At 39.5% G+C, this 17,735-nt stretch overlaps 1 protein-coding gene across 1 annotated transcript in view; it reads left to right on the plus strand.

The window, feature by feature from the left end:
- The window catches only part of LOC127436782 (neuron navigator 3-like), a 216,871-nt gene that overhangs the window by 110,211 nt on the left and 88,925 nt on the right, over positions 1-17,735 (plus strand). The window contains exons 8-9 of the mRNA XM_051691156.1: positions 1,043-2,084; positions 12,124-12,236. Coding sequence (XP_051547116.1) covers positions 1,043-2,084; positions 12,124-12,236 — 1,155 coding nt within the window. The remainder of the gene's footprint in view (positions 1-1,042; positions 2,085-12,123; positions 12,237-17,735) is intronic.

The following is a 17,735-nucleotide window of genomic DNA, read 5'->3' on the forward strand; positions in this document are numbered from 1 at the left end:
ACAATAACAGAGCATCAGGTGTCTGAAATCCCACAAAATTAATTTAGGTGCCAATTTTCCACCTGAGTGCATTCGAGCATTGCTTGGGATTTCATTATGCACCGGGATTGCAGAGTAAAGATTTGGATGGAGCACTATCCATTCCTCATGCCTTTGTGGGACACTCCAACAATCCCTTGCCTCTTATGCTAATATCTGATTGTTGCTGTAGTCATAAATTTTCTTCTTTGCCCAAAACATTTCTTTTTGCTTCTGCGAAAATGTAAGATTTTTTCAGGGCTCAATGTTGGGCTCCTTACATGCCACACAGGAAGAACCCTCTGGTGACCCTCCAGACACCTTTTAAAGGAGCCTCAGATATCTTATTTATTATATCAAGGAACTTCAAGATATATTTCAAGAACCGCAGAGCCTTTTTCTAATGTTAAAGCTACTGAAGGAAACATTGACAGTCTTTAGAGTTTTTGTAGGAACTAAGAGTAAAGTCTGGTTGACACTGTACAATTTTGGCCTATATTTTGCCATCTGAGAAAATAAAGGATTTATCTTGTCATTGGGCAAAATTGTCAGTCTTTAAATGCTTGATTTAATTGGTGATTAATTGCCTTTGCTATGAATCTTTACTTCCAAAGAAGTTCTGGCAGTGCCAAAAAATTTGCACTCACTGTCATGCAATGTCACTGCTCCTAGAACACCCCGATGAAATAAAACACCCAGTCAGCACTGTCAGTCATAACGATTGAGACCAAAGTCTAGAAAAAGAAATGTTTCATACAGTCTGAAATAATGTCGGACAGTGCACTGTGGCTTTACCCAAGATCTCACTGGGATTATATTGTACAGCCTGACAAGTAACAATCATAAAGGCCCCTAAAAATTGCACAGTGTGCACCTGGCTGAAGGTTCTCAGAGAACTGAAAGGAATTCTGGAGGATCTCCAGATGGTTCTGCCAATGTGGAAACTGAGGAACCCCAAATATTTCCACGAGTATCTAACTGATTAGTCTAACTGATGTGTCCATTGTGTTTTTCTTTGACACAGAGTCGGTGAAGGGCATCCCTCTGCCATGCAGCATGAACGGCAGTGGCTCTGTGCCATCCAGCACCAGCGGGCAGCAGCTGGCCTCTGCCATACCCTCTCCCACTGCTGGTAAGTCCTGGCGTAGCAAGTCCATGAACATGAAGCACAGTGCCACCTCATCCATGCTGGCCACCAAACCGCCTAGCCCAACCGCATCCCCAACCCTTCCCACCTCATCCGATCGCCTACGACCGCCCATCATAGACGCTTCCAAATCAGCCCCGGGCAACCAACGTTCCATGCTGGAGAAGTTCCGCCTCATCAACCCTCGCTCCGCTTCCAGAACCTCGCCTTCGGTGGCCGAAATGGCTCTCCAAGAGGAAGATGACCTGTCAGAGTATGGAGACGAGGGGACCTGCAGTCCTGTGCCACCCTGTGGGATCTCTAAACAGCAGGGGAAGACCTCTACTCCTTCCTTTGCGCCCCCCAGCAAGAATGTAGCTACCACCAACAACTGCAAGAACCACAACAATAAGTCGCTGCCACAGCCCAAAGATAAGGAGGACAAGAATAAGACAAAAAGCAAAGCCAACACGCCACCCAAAGAGGAACCAGTGATAGTGGAGTCTGCTAAAAAAGGCTCCAAGATCGCCAGCTTTATACCAAAAGGAAACAAAATGTCTACAGCCTCGGTCAAGAAAGAAAGTGCTATTCCCGCCTCCAGCGGCATCCCCAAGCCCGGTCTGAAGGCACCAACGGGGACAGCCAAGCCTGCTGGAGCACAACCTAGTGTACCTGCAACAAGTGTACCTTCAACAGGTGGTGAAAAGACCAAACTTAGCAAAGGTGGTCAGTCTATATATATGCAGAGATCTTTAGGAGGGTTGGAAAATCGTAAGACCAGCATGGTGTCTTCAACCAGTAGTTCGGCACTTTCTGGATCCGCTGCTTCTCACGGACTGGGTGGAGGTGTGGCACTTGGGGGTAATGGGGCCGTACAACTGCCCCAGCAGCAACAGCACAACCACCCTAACACAGCAACAGTTGCCCCCTTCATGTACAGGTGAGTGATTCACAAACAATGAATTAACAGTGTGATTCCAAAAATCTAAGTCCTCTTGAAAATGCTTCTATTTTGTATTTTTCTATTTTAATATAGGTTCTTTTTTTGCTGTTATAAATAAATTTATCAGCACAATAATTTGTTAAAAGTTGAATTTAAACGTTTTTTTTTTTTTTTTTTTTTTTTTATGAATTTCTTAGTAATTGGTATGTCCCTCTTTTGCTTTAATTCCAGTATATACTTGAGCTGTTATGGACTACAAGTTTGCACAAAACATGATGACCAGCATGATTTGAGAATGTTCCCATGAGCATCTTACAATAGAGTAAACATGTTCAGTGCCACAAATTTACTTACTTAATTAGTGACATAAATAATTGCTTTTATTTACATTGTATCTTAAAATGATGTTTATTTCCAGGTCTAAATTATATTTTCAGTGTGTACTCAGACTTCTGATTCACATTGTATTTACAAAACAGAAACAGAGCTGTTATTTTCTTTAACGGTTTGCTTTACAAAGTGAATCATGTTTACTGAAATTAAGTTAGGTGGTAGTAGCTTAATAATTAACGATCTGAGCTACTCACGCTAAGTTTGTAGTTTCTTGGAAAATAGATAGGCTACTGCTCCTGTCCTATTACTGTTGTGCACCTAGTAAGACAGTTTACCCTAGGTTTGACCAGGTGGACTTTCCAAGTCGCTATGGATAAAATTACTACAGTGTCATACAAAGTTGTTGGAATACAAAAAGGAATCACTCAGTACAACACACAGATGTCATTTGGTCATTTTTCAAAGTTCTACTACATTCTTATTTCAGACACAGTTTACTTCTGGCCCTGACAGGGCTACTCCGTTCTATGTGTCAAGTGATGCTTAGAGACATTAAAGCGCAAAAGTCTGGCAAATAGACAGATCTGGGTTCCTGGGTTCTATTCTAGGTCATGAAATCATTATCATTATCCATGAGACAGCAGGCCCCAGTCGCTGTAATTACCCTCAATTGACAGATGAAGATGAAATGCTCATCCCTAGGAGGTCCAGAATAATTACCACAGCTTTCTCTCTCTGAAAACTACATACCAGACATTGTTGCCAAATGTAATGGCTACAGTGAAGCCAGTTTCAAAGTTATAATTTTTTTTTTTTTTTTTTTTAATACATTTAAAACAACCATCATAACCAACTGAACCTAACAAGATGCAACCTAATAAAAGAAACCTTTGGTTCCATTTTAATGTTTCTTTTTTAGGTCCTGATTTATTGTTAAATTGATTTAAGTATCTATTTTATTACACATTTTCATATGAAAACACTGGAACTGGTCTCTGTAGTTAATAGGAACTGGAGATAATATACAGTATACTTCATATATTTGTAGTTTTTGGAAACATTTGCCAGCAGTGCTTCCAACCTACAGACATGCACGAACGTCTCTTGCTCTGGCTATCAGTGGGTATCAGCGGATGTCTTCTTAAATCTGACTGTGGGGGGTGATGTTACCTGGATGGATCTCTCTTCATTAAAGTCTGTCCAGACTACATTCCTGTTGAGAACAGATGTACCGAGACTCCTCTTACACACAGAAGCTGACAAAGAATCATAAAGCAACATTAAAAGGAAACATATATATATATATATATATACACTGGTGGCCAAAAGTTTGGAATAATGTACAGATTTTGTTCTTATGGAAAGAAATGTGTACTTTTATTCACCAAAGTGGCATTCAACTGATAACAATATATAGTCAGGACATTAATAACGTGAAAAATTACTATTACAATTTGAAAAAAATAAAAAATAAAAATGTTCATTACTTCTTAAACTACTTCATAGAGTTCTCATAAAAAATCATCAACGTGCAGCAATGACAGCTTTGCAGATCCTTGGCATTCTAGCTGTCAGTTTGTCCAGATTCTCAGGTGACATTTCACCCCACACTTCCTGTAGCACTTGTCGGGCACTTTGTAGGCACTTGTCGGACACTGTGTAGGCACTTTTCATGCACCTTACAGTCTAGCTGATCAGACAAAAGCTCAATGGGGTTAAGATCCATAACACTCTTTTCCAATTATCTGTTGTCCAGTGTCTGTGTTTCTTTGCCTACTCTAACATTTTCTTCAATTTTTCTGTTTCAAAAGTGTCTTTTTCTTTGCAATTCTTCCCATAAGGTCTACACCCCTGAGTCTTCTCTTTACTGTTGAACATGAAACTGGTGTTGAGCGGGTAGAATTCAATGAAGCTGTCAGCTGAGGACATGTGAGGCATCTATTTCTCAAACTAGAGACTCTGATCCTCTTGTTTAGTTGTACATCTGGCCTTCCACATCTCTTTATGTCCTTGTTAGAGCCAGTTGTCCTATGTCTTTGAAGACTGTAGTGTACACCTTTGTATGAAATCTTGGATAGCCTTCATTCCTCAAAACAATGATTGACTGCCAAGTTTCTAGAGAAAGCTGTTTCTTTTTTACCATTTTTGACCTAATATTGACCTTAAGACATGCCAGTCTATTGCATACTGTGGCAACTCAAAAACAAACACAAAGATAATATTAAGCTTCATTTAACGAACCAAATAGCTTTCAGCTGTGTTTGATATAATGGCAAGTGATTTTCTAGTACCAAATTTGCAATTTAGCATGATTACTCAAGGATGTTGTAGTGATGGCTGCTGGAAATGGGGTCTGTCTAGATTTGTTCAAAATGACTTTTTTCAAATAGTGATGGTGCTGTTTTTTACATCAGTAATGTCATGAGTATACTTTGTGATCAATTGAATGCCACTTTGGTGATTTAAAGTACCAATTTCTTTCAGAAACAGCTAAATCTGTACATTATTCCAAACTTTTGGCTGCCAGTGTGTGTGTGTGTGTGTGTGTATATATATATATATATATATATATATATATATATATATATACTGTATATATATTATACATTACACTGTATAATATCATTTCACATTACACTGTATTATTGGCTTAACAATTTGAAGGAAAAATTCAATTGAAAAATTACCATACATTTCAGAATTCTTAGGATTTGCTATGTCCTCCTTTTGCTTTAATGACTGCACGCACTCAAGATGGCATGGGCAAAAAAAAAAAAAAAAAAATGTGTATGCAAAACCTGATGATCCACATTATCCAGCATGATCTTAGAGTGTTCCAAAGAGCATATTTTGTGCTTCAATGGAACGAAGAAATCTTACCTTTTGTGCAAAGGAGTTAACATGATCAATGTCACATTTGGTCATTTGATTTATGGCCTAGAAAGAACGTAGAATCTTCTTCATTTTGAGTCTAATGTTCTTTGTTATATATTTCTATCATAAAAAGTTCCTTTATATTTCCAGTTTAAATTAGATTCAGATTTTAAATGTAGTCTCAGACTTTTGAACCCCATTGTATATAGTTTATCGAACCAGCTTGTAGACCCACAAACACACACCCACTGAACATCTCTCCCTTGCGTCACCTATTCAGTCACGCAATACATTGTGTGAAAACTCAGTGGGCAAAAATCTTGTCTTGAACGTATAATTAGCATAAGTGGGAACTGACAAGCTTTTCGCTAGACCACAAATGCCTCGTTTGAGGGGACTGGCCTTGTCTGAGTCCTCAAAGAAAGGCTGATGACATCACAGATGATGACTAATAATGGTAAATAGAATTGAAAGAGGAAGTAGGAAAGAAAAAGAGAGTAAGAGATTGACAGCCAGAGAGCACGCATAACAGTTTGAGTCAGCTTGATAAAGAGACCGAGAGATGGGAAGAGTGTTTAAGTAATAGACAAAGATTGACATGAAAAGTGCAGATGAGAGTGAAGAGAAATAAACTAGTGTGGAATTGTCCTTGACATAGTGTGTATGTTCAGTAAAAGGTTTAATCATTTGCCAGAATAAAGAGCTTTTAAACTTGATGACCCTTGTCTGGCAAACCTGCACAAACTGAACCTTAAGAGCTTAACAGCTCTCATAAGGGCACAAATACAGACACATTCCTTTATTGGCCTGCCACAGGTTTCTTATTCTGGGGAAGATGATTTCGTTCTCTTAAAGCTGTGTTTGGCATTCGCAGTGCCATCTTATAAGGATTATAACCCAAAGTCTTTACGGAATTTCAAACCAGAGTTCTTATCACACTCCCCTCCACCTCTACAGATCTTCCTCTCTGAGCGCTTTTCTCAACACTGAAAAGCCTGCAGGGGTGTGACAGCTCTCAGTGGTGCTGCAAGACGATGCACTGCATTTTGAAAAGGTCCACACCGAAAACGATGAGCATCCTATTTAATTGGATGAATGACTTATTTAACATACAACAATGTCAAACCATAGTTTACAGCAAAACTCAGGCAACGCCGTCAGGCCAAAAAGGATGCTTACAGAAGTGGGGATAAAATCTTGTATAATCAGGCCAAAAACACACTGACAAAGGAGATTAGAGTGGCTAAAAGAAGCTACTTTGAAAAGCTGGAAAACAAGTTTTCAGCTAATGACCCTGCATCAGTGTGGAGTGGCCTGAAAGACATTACCAACTACAAGACACCACCCCCCAACACTGTAGGTAATCAACAACTGGCTGACGACCTGAATGTGTTTTACTGTAGATTTGAAAAGCCCAGTCTCACACATTAATTTCACACAAACACCAACACCTCCTGCAACCCCCCTCCTCCCCCTCCTGCTACTCAAACTGTACTTAAGATATGTGAAGAGGATTTGTGCCGGGTCTTCCGGAAAAAAAGATAAGGAAGCACAAGTCCCAGATGGTGTTTCACCCACTTGTCTAAAAGCCTGTGCTAACCAGCTGGCCCCCAACTTCACACAGATTTTCAACACATCACTGGAGCAGTGTGAAGTTCCCAGCTGCTTCAAACGCTCCACCATCATCACTGTCCCAAAGAAACCCAAGAATGCAGGACTTAATAACTACAGACCTGTCACCCTGACGTCTGTGGTCATAAAGTCATTTGAGAGACTGGTGTTGGCCCACTTGAAGGACATCACTGGACCCTTTCTGGATCTCCTGCAGTTTTCCTATCGAGCTAATAAGTCTGTGGATGATGCAGTCAATATGGGACTGCATTGCATACTGCAACATCTAGACAGTCCAGGGACTTATGCAAGGATCCTATTTGTGGACTTCAGTTCAGCTTTCAACACCATCATCTCTGCTCTCCTATGGAATAAATTATCCCAGCTCTCGGTTCCCACCTCTATCTGTCAGGATCACCAGCTTTCTGACAGACTGGCAGCAGTTAGTGAGACTGGGGAAATTTACTTCCAGCATATGTACAATCAGCACTGGTGCCCCCCAGGGATGTGTGGTTTCCCCATTATTCTTCTCCCTTTATACAAATGACTGCACCACCAAGGACCCCTCTCTCAAGCTCCTGAAGATTGCAGACAACACTACAGTCATCTGCCTCATCCAAGATGATGACGAGTCTGCATACAGAATGGTGGTTGAACAGCTGGCTCACTGGTGCAGTCAAAACAACCTGGAGCTGAACACGCTCAAAACAGTGGAGATGATAGTGGACTTTAGCCCAACATTGAAGCCGCTCACCATTCTGAACAGCACTGTGGCAGCAGTGGAGTCATTCAGGTTCCTGGGAACTACCATCTCACAGGACCTGAAGTGGGAGACCCACATTGACTTGGAGGCCCAGCAGAGGTTGTACTTCCTTCATCAGCTGAGGAAGTTCAAGCTGCCACAGGTGCTGCTAAACCAGTTCTACTCAGCTGTCACTGAGTCTGTCCTCTGCTCTTCAATAACTGTCTGGTTTGGTTCAGCTACCAAGTCAGAAATCAGAAGATTTCAAAAGATAGTCCAGACTGCTGAGCGGATTATTGGTTCTCATCTTCTCACCCTCCAAGAACTGAACTCCTCCAGAGTGAGGAAAATGGCTGGAAAAATCGCTTTGGACCCCATTCACCCAGCACAATACCTTTTTGAACTGTTGCCCTCTGGCCGGCGCTATAGAGTACTGAGCACCAGAACCGTCAGGCACAAGAACAGTTTGTTCTCTCAGGCCATTCACCTTATGAACAGTTAAAACTGTCCCCAATACTCTCCACTGTGGCAATACAATCATGTGCATATTCAACTATTCATTCATATTTATATTCCATTTATATTTATTTAACATATCCTACATCTTCTGCACAATACATTAAATCACCTTGCACATAACTGTATATCTGTATATAACATATTTGAACATATTTGTAGATTCCTCTATATATTTATCTGTTGTATCTTATTTGTTATTCTTATTTCACTGTTTACGTATATATGTTTATATGTATATTTCAAATGTTTGTATGTATATGTTGTATATGTATATTTTTTGTATTATCTTTGCACTGGGAGCTCCTGTCACCATGACACATTCCTTGTGTGTGTAAGCATACTTTGCAATAAAGCTCATTCTGATTCTGATTCTGATTTAATACCACACCCAATGATTTCCATAATCTCTTAGAAGTATTAGCTTTTAATTTGAGTTAATTACACTGTAAACATAATCTAATGTTCAAACATGAATAAGGCATTTTCTGGAACATTACATTGATTTCATGTGTGAGCTCCAGTTTCCAGGTGAAATGACCAAAGAGTGGCACCAAATGTAGTTGCATTTTTAGCTGTAAATGATGTAATACAGTCAACAGGAATACATATTTTATATGCAATTTTATTGCTGTGCCATCAAACCTAATCCCCAACCCTAAACCTAACCCTCAGTGGAGTAAAAAACTACTTTAAGATTGAAAATGCAACCTAAAAATCATGCTTGTGGTCTTTAAGCGAACACAATTACTTCCTGGTTTTCATGGAGCCAGAGCCTGTCTCTGAGGTTTTCTTGCGCAGCATGCTACAAGCACAGGAAAAGGTAAGCACATTTGTATTGATGCAAAAATGTCTGATAGAGGGTGGCACTTGATCAACCTGGTTTCATAGTGAAAACGTGACTCTATATACATTTTTGCAAAACTTGTTATACGTGTCTCCAGGTACAATTCCCTGCAATTTACAGGTGAAATGACCACTAGAGGTACCACAACAACTGTGTGTTTTATTCACTTTCACTCAAATCATGACTTTAATGGCTGATTATGACTTTATAAATACTTATTTTACTCTCTATTACTCGGACCCTGCTATTTTATGATACTGACAAACGCATCTTTTGAGAAATGACACATTTTAATGCTTGTATTACAGACTCACCTACTGTACATACACAGTATACATTTATTCCAACATGAACAGCTTGTGTGGTAGCTCACCTGATAGTGTGTCTGACTTAGAGTTGGAGGACTGTGGTTCAAGACCAGTCATAAACTCAAGCTGACATGTGATATTACAGAGTCATAGAAGCGGCATGAAATTAGGTGGTTGCTTCAGAAAAATTAACTTTTTCATTTCACTTCTGCATTTTAAAACACTAATGCTTAGATTTAGGCATTGATAAGGTAAGGATGTCTTTTATAACTTTTCATTTATATTTTAAAACACTAATGATTAAGTTTAGGTGTTGATTTGATAAGGATTTTTTATTTTTTTTTTATTTTATTTTTTTTTTACAAATCATTTATATTTTAAAACACTATTGGTTAGGTTCAGGCAAAAGTTTTAGGTTAGGGAGGTATGTTTTTAAAACCGTGTCTAAATACGACACCATTTTACTTGCTTTTGGAGCCCCCAGCTGGACATTTCACTGGAAACCTGCAGCCAAACATGTTATATAGCACGTACATTTTGAACAGCAAAAATGTTGTCATGTTCATGTAAATTTCATGAGACCAGGCTTGATTGTAATTCGGCAGAATGTGACCGATGTCTACATAGTCAGCTACCTTTTAAGACAACATCCTAATCAAAATGGAACCTCAAAATTGACCAGTTTAAGAACGGAAGTGTAATATGCATTTAAACACATAGCAAACACAAATATCGGGTGAAATAGTGCATTGTCAGTACTGTATAAAATATATTTATAATAAGGCAGGTAAATTTAATTTCTGCAATTCATATTTTTTGTTTAATACCCCAAAAATAATTATGCAATTAGTGCGGTATCCGTTTTTTTACTAACTGAAACTAAAACTTCCATATATGCATTTTCAGGAGGTACACGCTTGACTCGACTGCACATCCTCGCACAGAAACTAAATGTGTGGAGCAGGGCATGCTTATTCATTACACGCGATGCATGTCCCAGGCATAATAAAGATGGGAGCGGATTTACTGTATGGAGAATAGAGACTTTACCTGCAAGCGTAGAACCAGGCGTGCAAGAGATCCGGGCAAGCTGCCGTATCTCTTTGTATCACCCGAAAATGCTCACTCACTTTCATCTGAACCACTGTCAAAAGTGAAACTGCCCGACTGAGACCCAGTGGGTTCACAATAGAGACTGGTATACTTGTAGAGACTGAACTGAATTTTAAACTTTAGCAAATTAAACATAAAGCATTCAATATGTTTTATATCTGTAGGTACAGTGTCTAATAATGCATTGGCAATATACACTAAAGTTTCTCTTGCCAATAAAGTTTGATATGAATTAAATCTGCCTATTTGATCCTATTATTTACAAAAGAAGGCAGAATATTTTCCAAAATTGTAATGTCCACTGATTTTATGGCATGTATACCTATACGTGTATCAAAGATTATCACCTGTAAAAATGTATGTAATTAACTCTATCTGCAAAAAAAAAAAAAAAAAAAAAAAAACCTGAGCATTTTATTTTATTATTAAATAAGTAAAATAAATGATGACTAACCAATTTATTGCACGTTCTTTAGACAAAGTATAAAGTAAATATATCTATGATGTTTTTTTTTATTTTTTTATTTTTTTTTAATGTTTGTTTTTTTATGTTTGTTGTAATGTATCATGTATAATTTAATCGCGATGGATGAAAACTTATCTTGTCGTGAAGGATGCGTGTGCTGCTACCTTAGTATCTTGTAACGCAGCATCATTTTCCTGCCTTCTGTTTAAAACAACCTTCACATTTGGAACACGCCTATGATACCTAAAATGTTGCTTAGGTAAGCAGCTCTCTTGATTTTAATCGGGCTTATGTATTTTCCTCAGCTTGCATGGGTGACACCAACATACTGTATACACCGACTCTCCTCTCCCATCACCATTTTCAACTCCAATTATATTTCCTGTACACCATATCAAAGAACCCATTAAATATGTGTGTCTTTACCTGACTTGTTGTTGAATCTGTCTCTTTTGTTTATTGCAATTTCATTGGTAAATGATTTCATTCAGCTCACCCAGGCTTAAAGGTACCTGACAGTTTAAGCTCCCTTTCCTTTCTGCATCATTTGTTTATTTGTACTCGCAGGGTGTGTGTGTGTGCGGGCGGGTTTGGGTGGTTTACAAGGAAAAAAAATTAGGTTACAAACTGGTAATTACAAGGGTATTATGCTATAAATGTGGTTTATGAGGACATTTCTTGTGTCCCCATAATTCAAATCAATTAAAAATCATATTAAACGATGTTTTATTGAAAATGTAAAAATGCAGAAAGTTTTTTGTGAGGGTTAGGGTTAGGGGATAGAATCTATAATTCGTACAGTATAAAAATCATTATGTCTATGGAGAGTCCTCATAAGGATAGCCACACCAACATGTGTGTGTGTGTGTTTTGTGTGTGATTGTGTGTTATCACTATAGAAACCAGGACTTGTAACTCCCTGAAAGGGTTTATTTTGTGATAATGACTGGCTGCTTACCAACAAAATAAATAAATGGACCTGAAATACTGTTTAGAGTTTAAATATATTATTATTATTATTATTATTATGAAGAAAGTGTTCACAGAGTGAAATTAGTGATATTAAACTAGCACAGACATGCATGAAATCAGTTGCCTGGGACAATGATCAATCATGCAATTTAACAGTCAGTATAAAAATATAGTTGTATGCCGAATGCAGCAATGTAAAAAAAAATAAAAAATCACAATGAATCACATCTGATGTTTTCTTTTGCTTCACTCAGGACATACTCAGAGAACGACTGCACTACAGTGGTCCCCCCTGAACCGTGTCTCAGTCCCACAAAAGACCTGGTCTACAGCAAGACCGCCAAACAGTGCTTGGAGGAGATCTCAGGTAGGATGAGTGCCGCCACATGACAAACACACAAGCTGAAACACATGCTCAGATTCTCTCTGCAGGCCTCTGGTTCCATGTTGCTATCACAGCAAGAAAAGGTCAGAAATGACAGGTGGACAAAGGCCGACCTTGTCTGGGAGGCCAAACAGCAGAATGTGTTGTTTATTTGTGCTTGTGTGTATTTTTGTATGTTTGTGTGTGTGTGTGTGTGACTATGAATTTATTGTTGATAGCTGAAGATAGGTGCCCGGGGCTCAGGCACTGCTCACACAAATCTCATAACAGCCACCCGGCAACTAGCTCTGGGAAATAAATGCAAATTGCCCCAAATGCTGCATTTACTTACCCTGCAATTGGAGGCTGCTCTACATCAGCTTTCATGCATTTCTGTTTAGTGGCACATTTCCTCTGTGCATATTTATCAGCTCAGCCTGTGCTGTTGTTATCACTCTGAAAATGCAATCTATGATACTTAGTGTGTCTGAAATACTTGCTTTCAATGCTTTTCATTAATTCTCTACATGATGACACTTAATCATTTTGTGATTTGTGTGTGCATCGCTGAGGTTCCCTGTCGTTACTTTAAAGCATTTAGTTCCATCAGAAAGAACTCTACACAAACTCAATTGGAAACTCTTTTTTTCTAACTGGCATTCCTGTCTATAATGAGATATACAAAAATGGCTGCAATGTCAAATTAAAGTGAGTAAATTGCAGACACAAAGCGGTCAGTGGTTAGCCATCAATGAGAATGGTCATTTTGGCATTGAAGATATTGTTGTTTGCAAAGGGATTGTGAAGCAGCACATTATGAGTCATGGTCAGACATTTACTGCAGGTTTTTGCTCAGCAATGATCCCTTTTCAAAACCAGCTAATGGCTGATGTGAAGCCAGCTTAAAGGAATAGTTCACTCAAAAATTGAAATTCTCCCATCATTTACTCACCCTCCTGGCATCCCAGATGTGTATGACTTTCTTTCTTCTGCTGAACTCAAATGAATATTTTTAGAAGAATTTCTCAGTTCTTTTGGTCCATATAATTCAAGTGAATGGATGCCAAAAATTTGAAGTTCAAAAAATAAAAAAGGTTAGCATAAACGTTATCCAAAAGACTCCAGTGGTTAAATCAATATCTTCAGAAGAGTTATGATAGGTGTGGGTGAGAAACAGATCACTTTCACATTCTTCTTCTTGTGTTTTTCTATTGGGCAGGGAGGAGAATTTCTAGCAAAAAATGACTTAAATATTGATCTGTTTCTCACCCACACTTATCATATCGCTTCTGAATATATGGATTAAAACACTGGAGTCATATGGATTACTTTTATGCTCCCTTTATATGGATTTTGGAGCTTAAAAATTTTGGCACCCATTCACTTGCATTTAATGGACCTACAGAGCTGAAATATTCTTCTAAAAATCTTTGTTTGTGTTCTGCAGAAGAAAGTAAGTCATACACATCTGGGATGGCATGAGAGTGTGTAAATGATGAGAGAATTTTCATTTTTGGGTGAACTATCCATTTAAAGAAGCTTAAAATCATTACTATACCCAGTGCTATTTAAAACAAATAAAGGAAATACATACAAATTCTAAGTGGCTGAGATAAATGTATCTAGTTATTTAAGATTATTAGGTGTCTTTCAAACCAAACATCCTTCTGCTTAAAAATGTAGACACAGTGCCATGAACAGAGCAAAACGCAGGAGTCTCGAGAAACTTTTTTAACAGTTGAAGTTCTTTTTAACTTGACACGCCATCTAAAAAACATATTTACATAGAAAAAACAAATGAAAAACAGTGTGCATGGATACAAAAACGCATTCGATGTTAACCGATCCCTAGTCTTAAAGAAACAAAAAAACAAAACAAAACAAAAAACAAAAACAAAAAACAAAAGAGATTTCATTAACAATAAACATAGATTAAGCTATTACATGTTTTTAACATTTTGCAGACTAACATGCATGGAGAGTATAATGTGAATTTGACAGAAATGCAGGTAAAAAGACTTCACTGGACTCATAGGAAAGACAAATCACAATTAGATTTCTGTATTATCTCAAATGTAAATCCTAGAGAGCAATGGGAGTAATTTGAGAGCAAATGAAGACATTTGGTTCAGTCTCCTGTTTCTCAGATTTTTCTCTAGTAACAGACTCTCATAATCTTTTTTTTTTCCAAGAAACCAAAGTTTGAAATCAAAAGTCAGGGATTTCAATATGAACTCAAATGCTTGCATACTGTGTGAGCTATGCTATCCACATTAGTTTTGTAACTCTGTATGTCAACAGTTGTCTAATTTCTGCCTAATTTCTGCATTAGGATTAAGTAGTAATAAAAACTGACTCTAATTGACAAACATAACACAGTTTCCTGAGCTATGAAAGAACAATATCTGAAAAATAACATTTTCCTGTAGCAAGATTTTTCTACTCTACATCTGTTTAAAAAAGCACCATGTTTGAAATGCTCCGGCCAGTGAAGTGGTTAGTGAAAACCTTACACAGACACTTATAGATACCAACCTCGGAACTCACTTCCTGTCGTACTGCATAGTGGGTTCTGCCCAGCAGTAAAACGCATTCCATTTCTTTTAATTACTACACTCGAAGTGCAAGTTGTCTGTATGCACCTTTTCCTTGTTATCATGTTTAGATGGATAGTTTGGGTTTGTGGCGAACCAAATTTTAAGTGTTGGACTGTTAAACATTTGCCAGTTAACATTATTTCTTATAGTTTATGGTTCCATGCTGATTTTAGAGCATTTGGTTACATTTCTGATGTCTGCTGAAACTCAGAGATATCTGGTTATGTAAGTGTATTGAATGGATATGGTTATGTAAGTATCTTTGCTCAATATTGGGATGTTTGGTTAAGTTTAAAGGATATGTTTAATTCTAAAATATATGGTTGCAGATATTTTGTTTATATATTTGTTTATGATGTGTAGTTTAGATCTAGGGTTTTCAATGGGGTTTCTGTGGAGCCTTGCGGTCTGTGATGGTCCATTAAATGATATATAAAACAATTAGAATGGAAAAATATGTAATATTTTTCAATACATTTTCAATGGAGAATTTAGGTAGTACTTTATAACTTGAATTAGCCATTAACAAACAGTAATGGGTAAATGATGGGCAAGGAGGAGGTGGGAACCGGCAGAACAGTCAGCGTAAACTTTAATGGCATATCTGAACTTAAAACAACATAAAACAAACATAAACACACACACACACACACACACACACACACACACACACACACATACAGCACGGCCATGTCTCTCTCTCTCTCTCTCTCTCTCTCTCTCTCTCTCTCTCAAACTGGCATCTCCAGCTCCCCTTTATCTCTCTCTCCCGCTGATTAGTTGCCTCAGCACCGGCCATGCATCCTCACGGCCTGGCCATGCCCTCCTCCTCGTCACACTCCTCCCCTGCCCGATTCAGGCCGGGGTGCCATCCGGACTGGCCTACTCCCCCCCCCCCATCTATGGAGGGGAGACACTGCCCTTCCGGCCATTCCGCCAGCTGATGGTCCACCCCGCCTCCTGGGAACAGGAAGAGATGAGGGGAGGGAGAGGGGAGAGGGAAAGGGCAAGCGGGAGAGACACACAGAGAGAGAGAGAGAGAGAGGAGAGAGAAAAACTTGCTTGCCGGTTCCTGGACACGCTGTCGCCTGGTCCTCAGCCACTCCTCCGCCCTCTGACGGATGACAGCCGGTCCTCCCCGGGCAGACGGCAGCGAGTCCTCTGACCCCTGGCAGACGGAATGGCTCATCCCCTTCCTGGTGGATGCAACGGTTCCTCTGACTCCCAGCGGCCGGCAGCAACTCCTCTGTCCCCCGGTGGATGGCCGCAGCTCCTCCCCTGGCAGACGGCAGCGGTGAGGACACCACGACAGTGCATCCCTCCTCCTTCCCGGGTTTCAGCACCAGTGTAATAGGTAAATGATGGGCACAGAGGAGGCGGGAACCCGCAGAACAGTCAACATAAACTTTAATGACATAACTGAACTTAAAACAACATAAAACAAATATAAACACACACAGAGTGTGACCGCATGTCTTTCTCTCTCTCTATCTCTCACTCTCTCTCTCTCTCTCTCTCTCTCTCTCTCTCTCTCTCTCGAACTGGCATCTTCGGCTCCCCTTTATCTCTCTCTCCTGCTGATTAGTTGTCTCAGTGCCGGCTGTGCACCCTCACGGCCCGGCCACACCCTCCTCCTCGTCACACAAGCATTTAATGCATAACCAACCTAACCATAATTTAAGGAAGAATGCATTGTATTTATCTTTCAAATTATCTTATAATCTGATAATAATGTTTATTACTACTGGTAATGAAAGATATTATAAGGTGGTACCATGAAAATGTAGCATTTTATATTATTGATCTGGGTTGGGTGAGAGCCTTGGTGGAGGTCCCTGGGTCTGTAAAGGTTAAAATCAATAATTAAGTCAAAATTCAGCATTTTTGCATTGTTTCCATTATAGTTAAACTGTATGCTGCAGTATAACTACAGTAGCAACTCGATACCCCCTGTCATTATAAAGAGAGGTTGAGCAAAGAGTTCACCGCCTTACAAGCTACAGTTTTGTCTATTGCTATTCCCACGACACACATACACATACCTGTTTTGCTTGAAGGTGTGCAGTGACTTGGTAGCCAACAGCAGCAGGACACCAGTTCTCACTGCAGCAAAAAGAATAAGAGAGGAGAGAGAGGAAAGATAAATAGAGAGATGGATAAAGAGAACAAAACAGCTTACAGCATTTTAAAAGGAGCAGGCAGACCCTAATCTTGCATCTCGGAGCGTGCACTCTCTCTCTCTCTCTCTCCCTCTCTCTCTCTCTCTCTCTCTCTCTCTCTCTCTCTCTCTCTCTCTCTATTTCTCTCTCTCTCTGTTGTCCCTCAAAGCAAACCACATGCGCTCACTCCAGCTGGTAATTAATAGACAGAGTGTGTGAAGAGTCCCTGCTCGCTGAGAGAGAGAAACAGGAAAAGAGGAGATGCCATGATGGATGTGTATTATAGTTTAACCACAGTCTCCACGTCGCAAGTCATGCTGCATTGAAAAAAGAAAAAAAAAGGAGAAAGATGAGGAGGAGTATGCTCTCAACGTGTGCACCTGGATGCTGGTTATTGGCTGCGGCAAGAGTAAATGCATGTGGGTAGAATGGTATTTGAGGCTCCCTGGTGTAAGGGATAGTTTGCGGGAAAGCACAAGCATCCTGAACCAATCGACGCCTGAGCGTGTGTGTGTGTGTGTGTGTGTAAGCGGCCACCTGAAGCTGCCTGATCTCTGAATTCCCTCACACACACTCATCATGTGAGGAGAATTGCGAGGTGTTCTGAACTTCACGAGCAGGAGAAGAGTCTAAAGACCGAGAGATCATCAAGAACCTGCAACAGTATGAAAAGGGGAGCTGAGTTTTCTGTGTTTCAGGGCGGTAGCCCAACTCGCAAGTCGCCGCAACCTCTCCCGGATAACCTA

This window comes from Myxocyprinus asiaticus, chromosome 47 (genome assembly GCF_019703515.2).
Source record: "Myxocyprinus asiaticus isolate MX2 ecotype Aquarium Trade chromosome 47, UBuf_Myxa_2, whole genome shotgun sequence".
Taxonomy (NCBI): Eukaryota; Metazoa; Chordata; class Actinopteri; order Cypriniformes; family Catostomidae; genus Myxocyprinus; species Myxocyprinus asiaticus.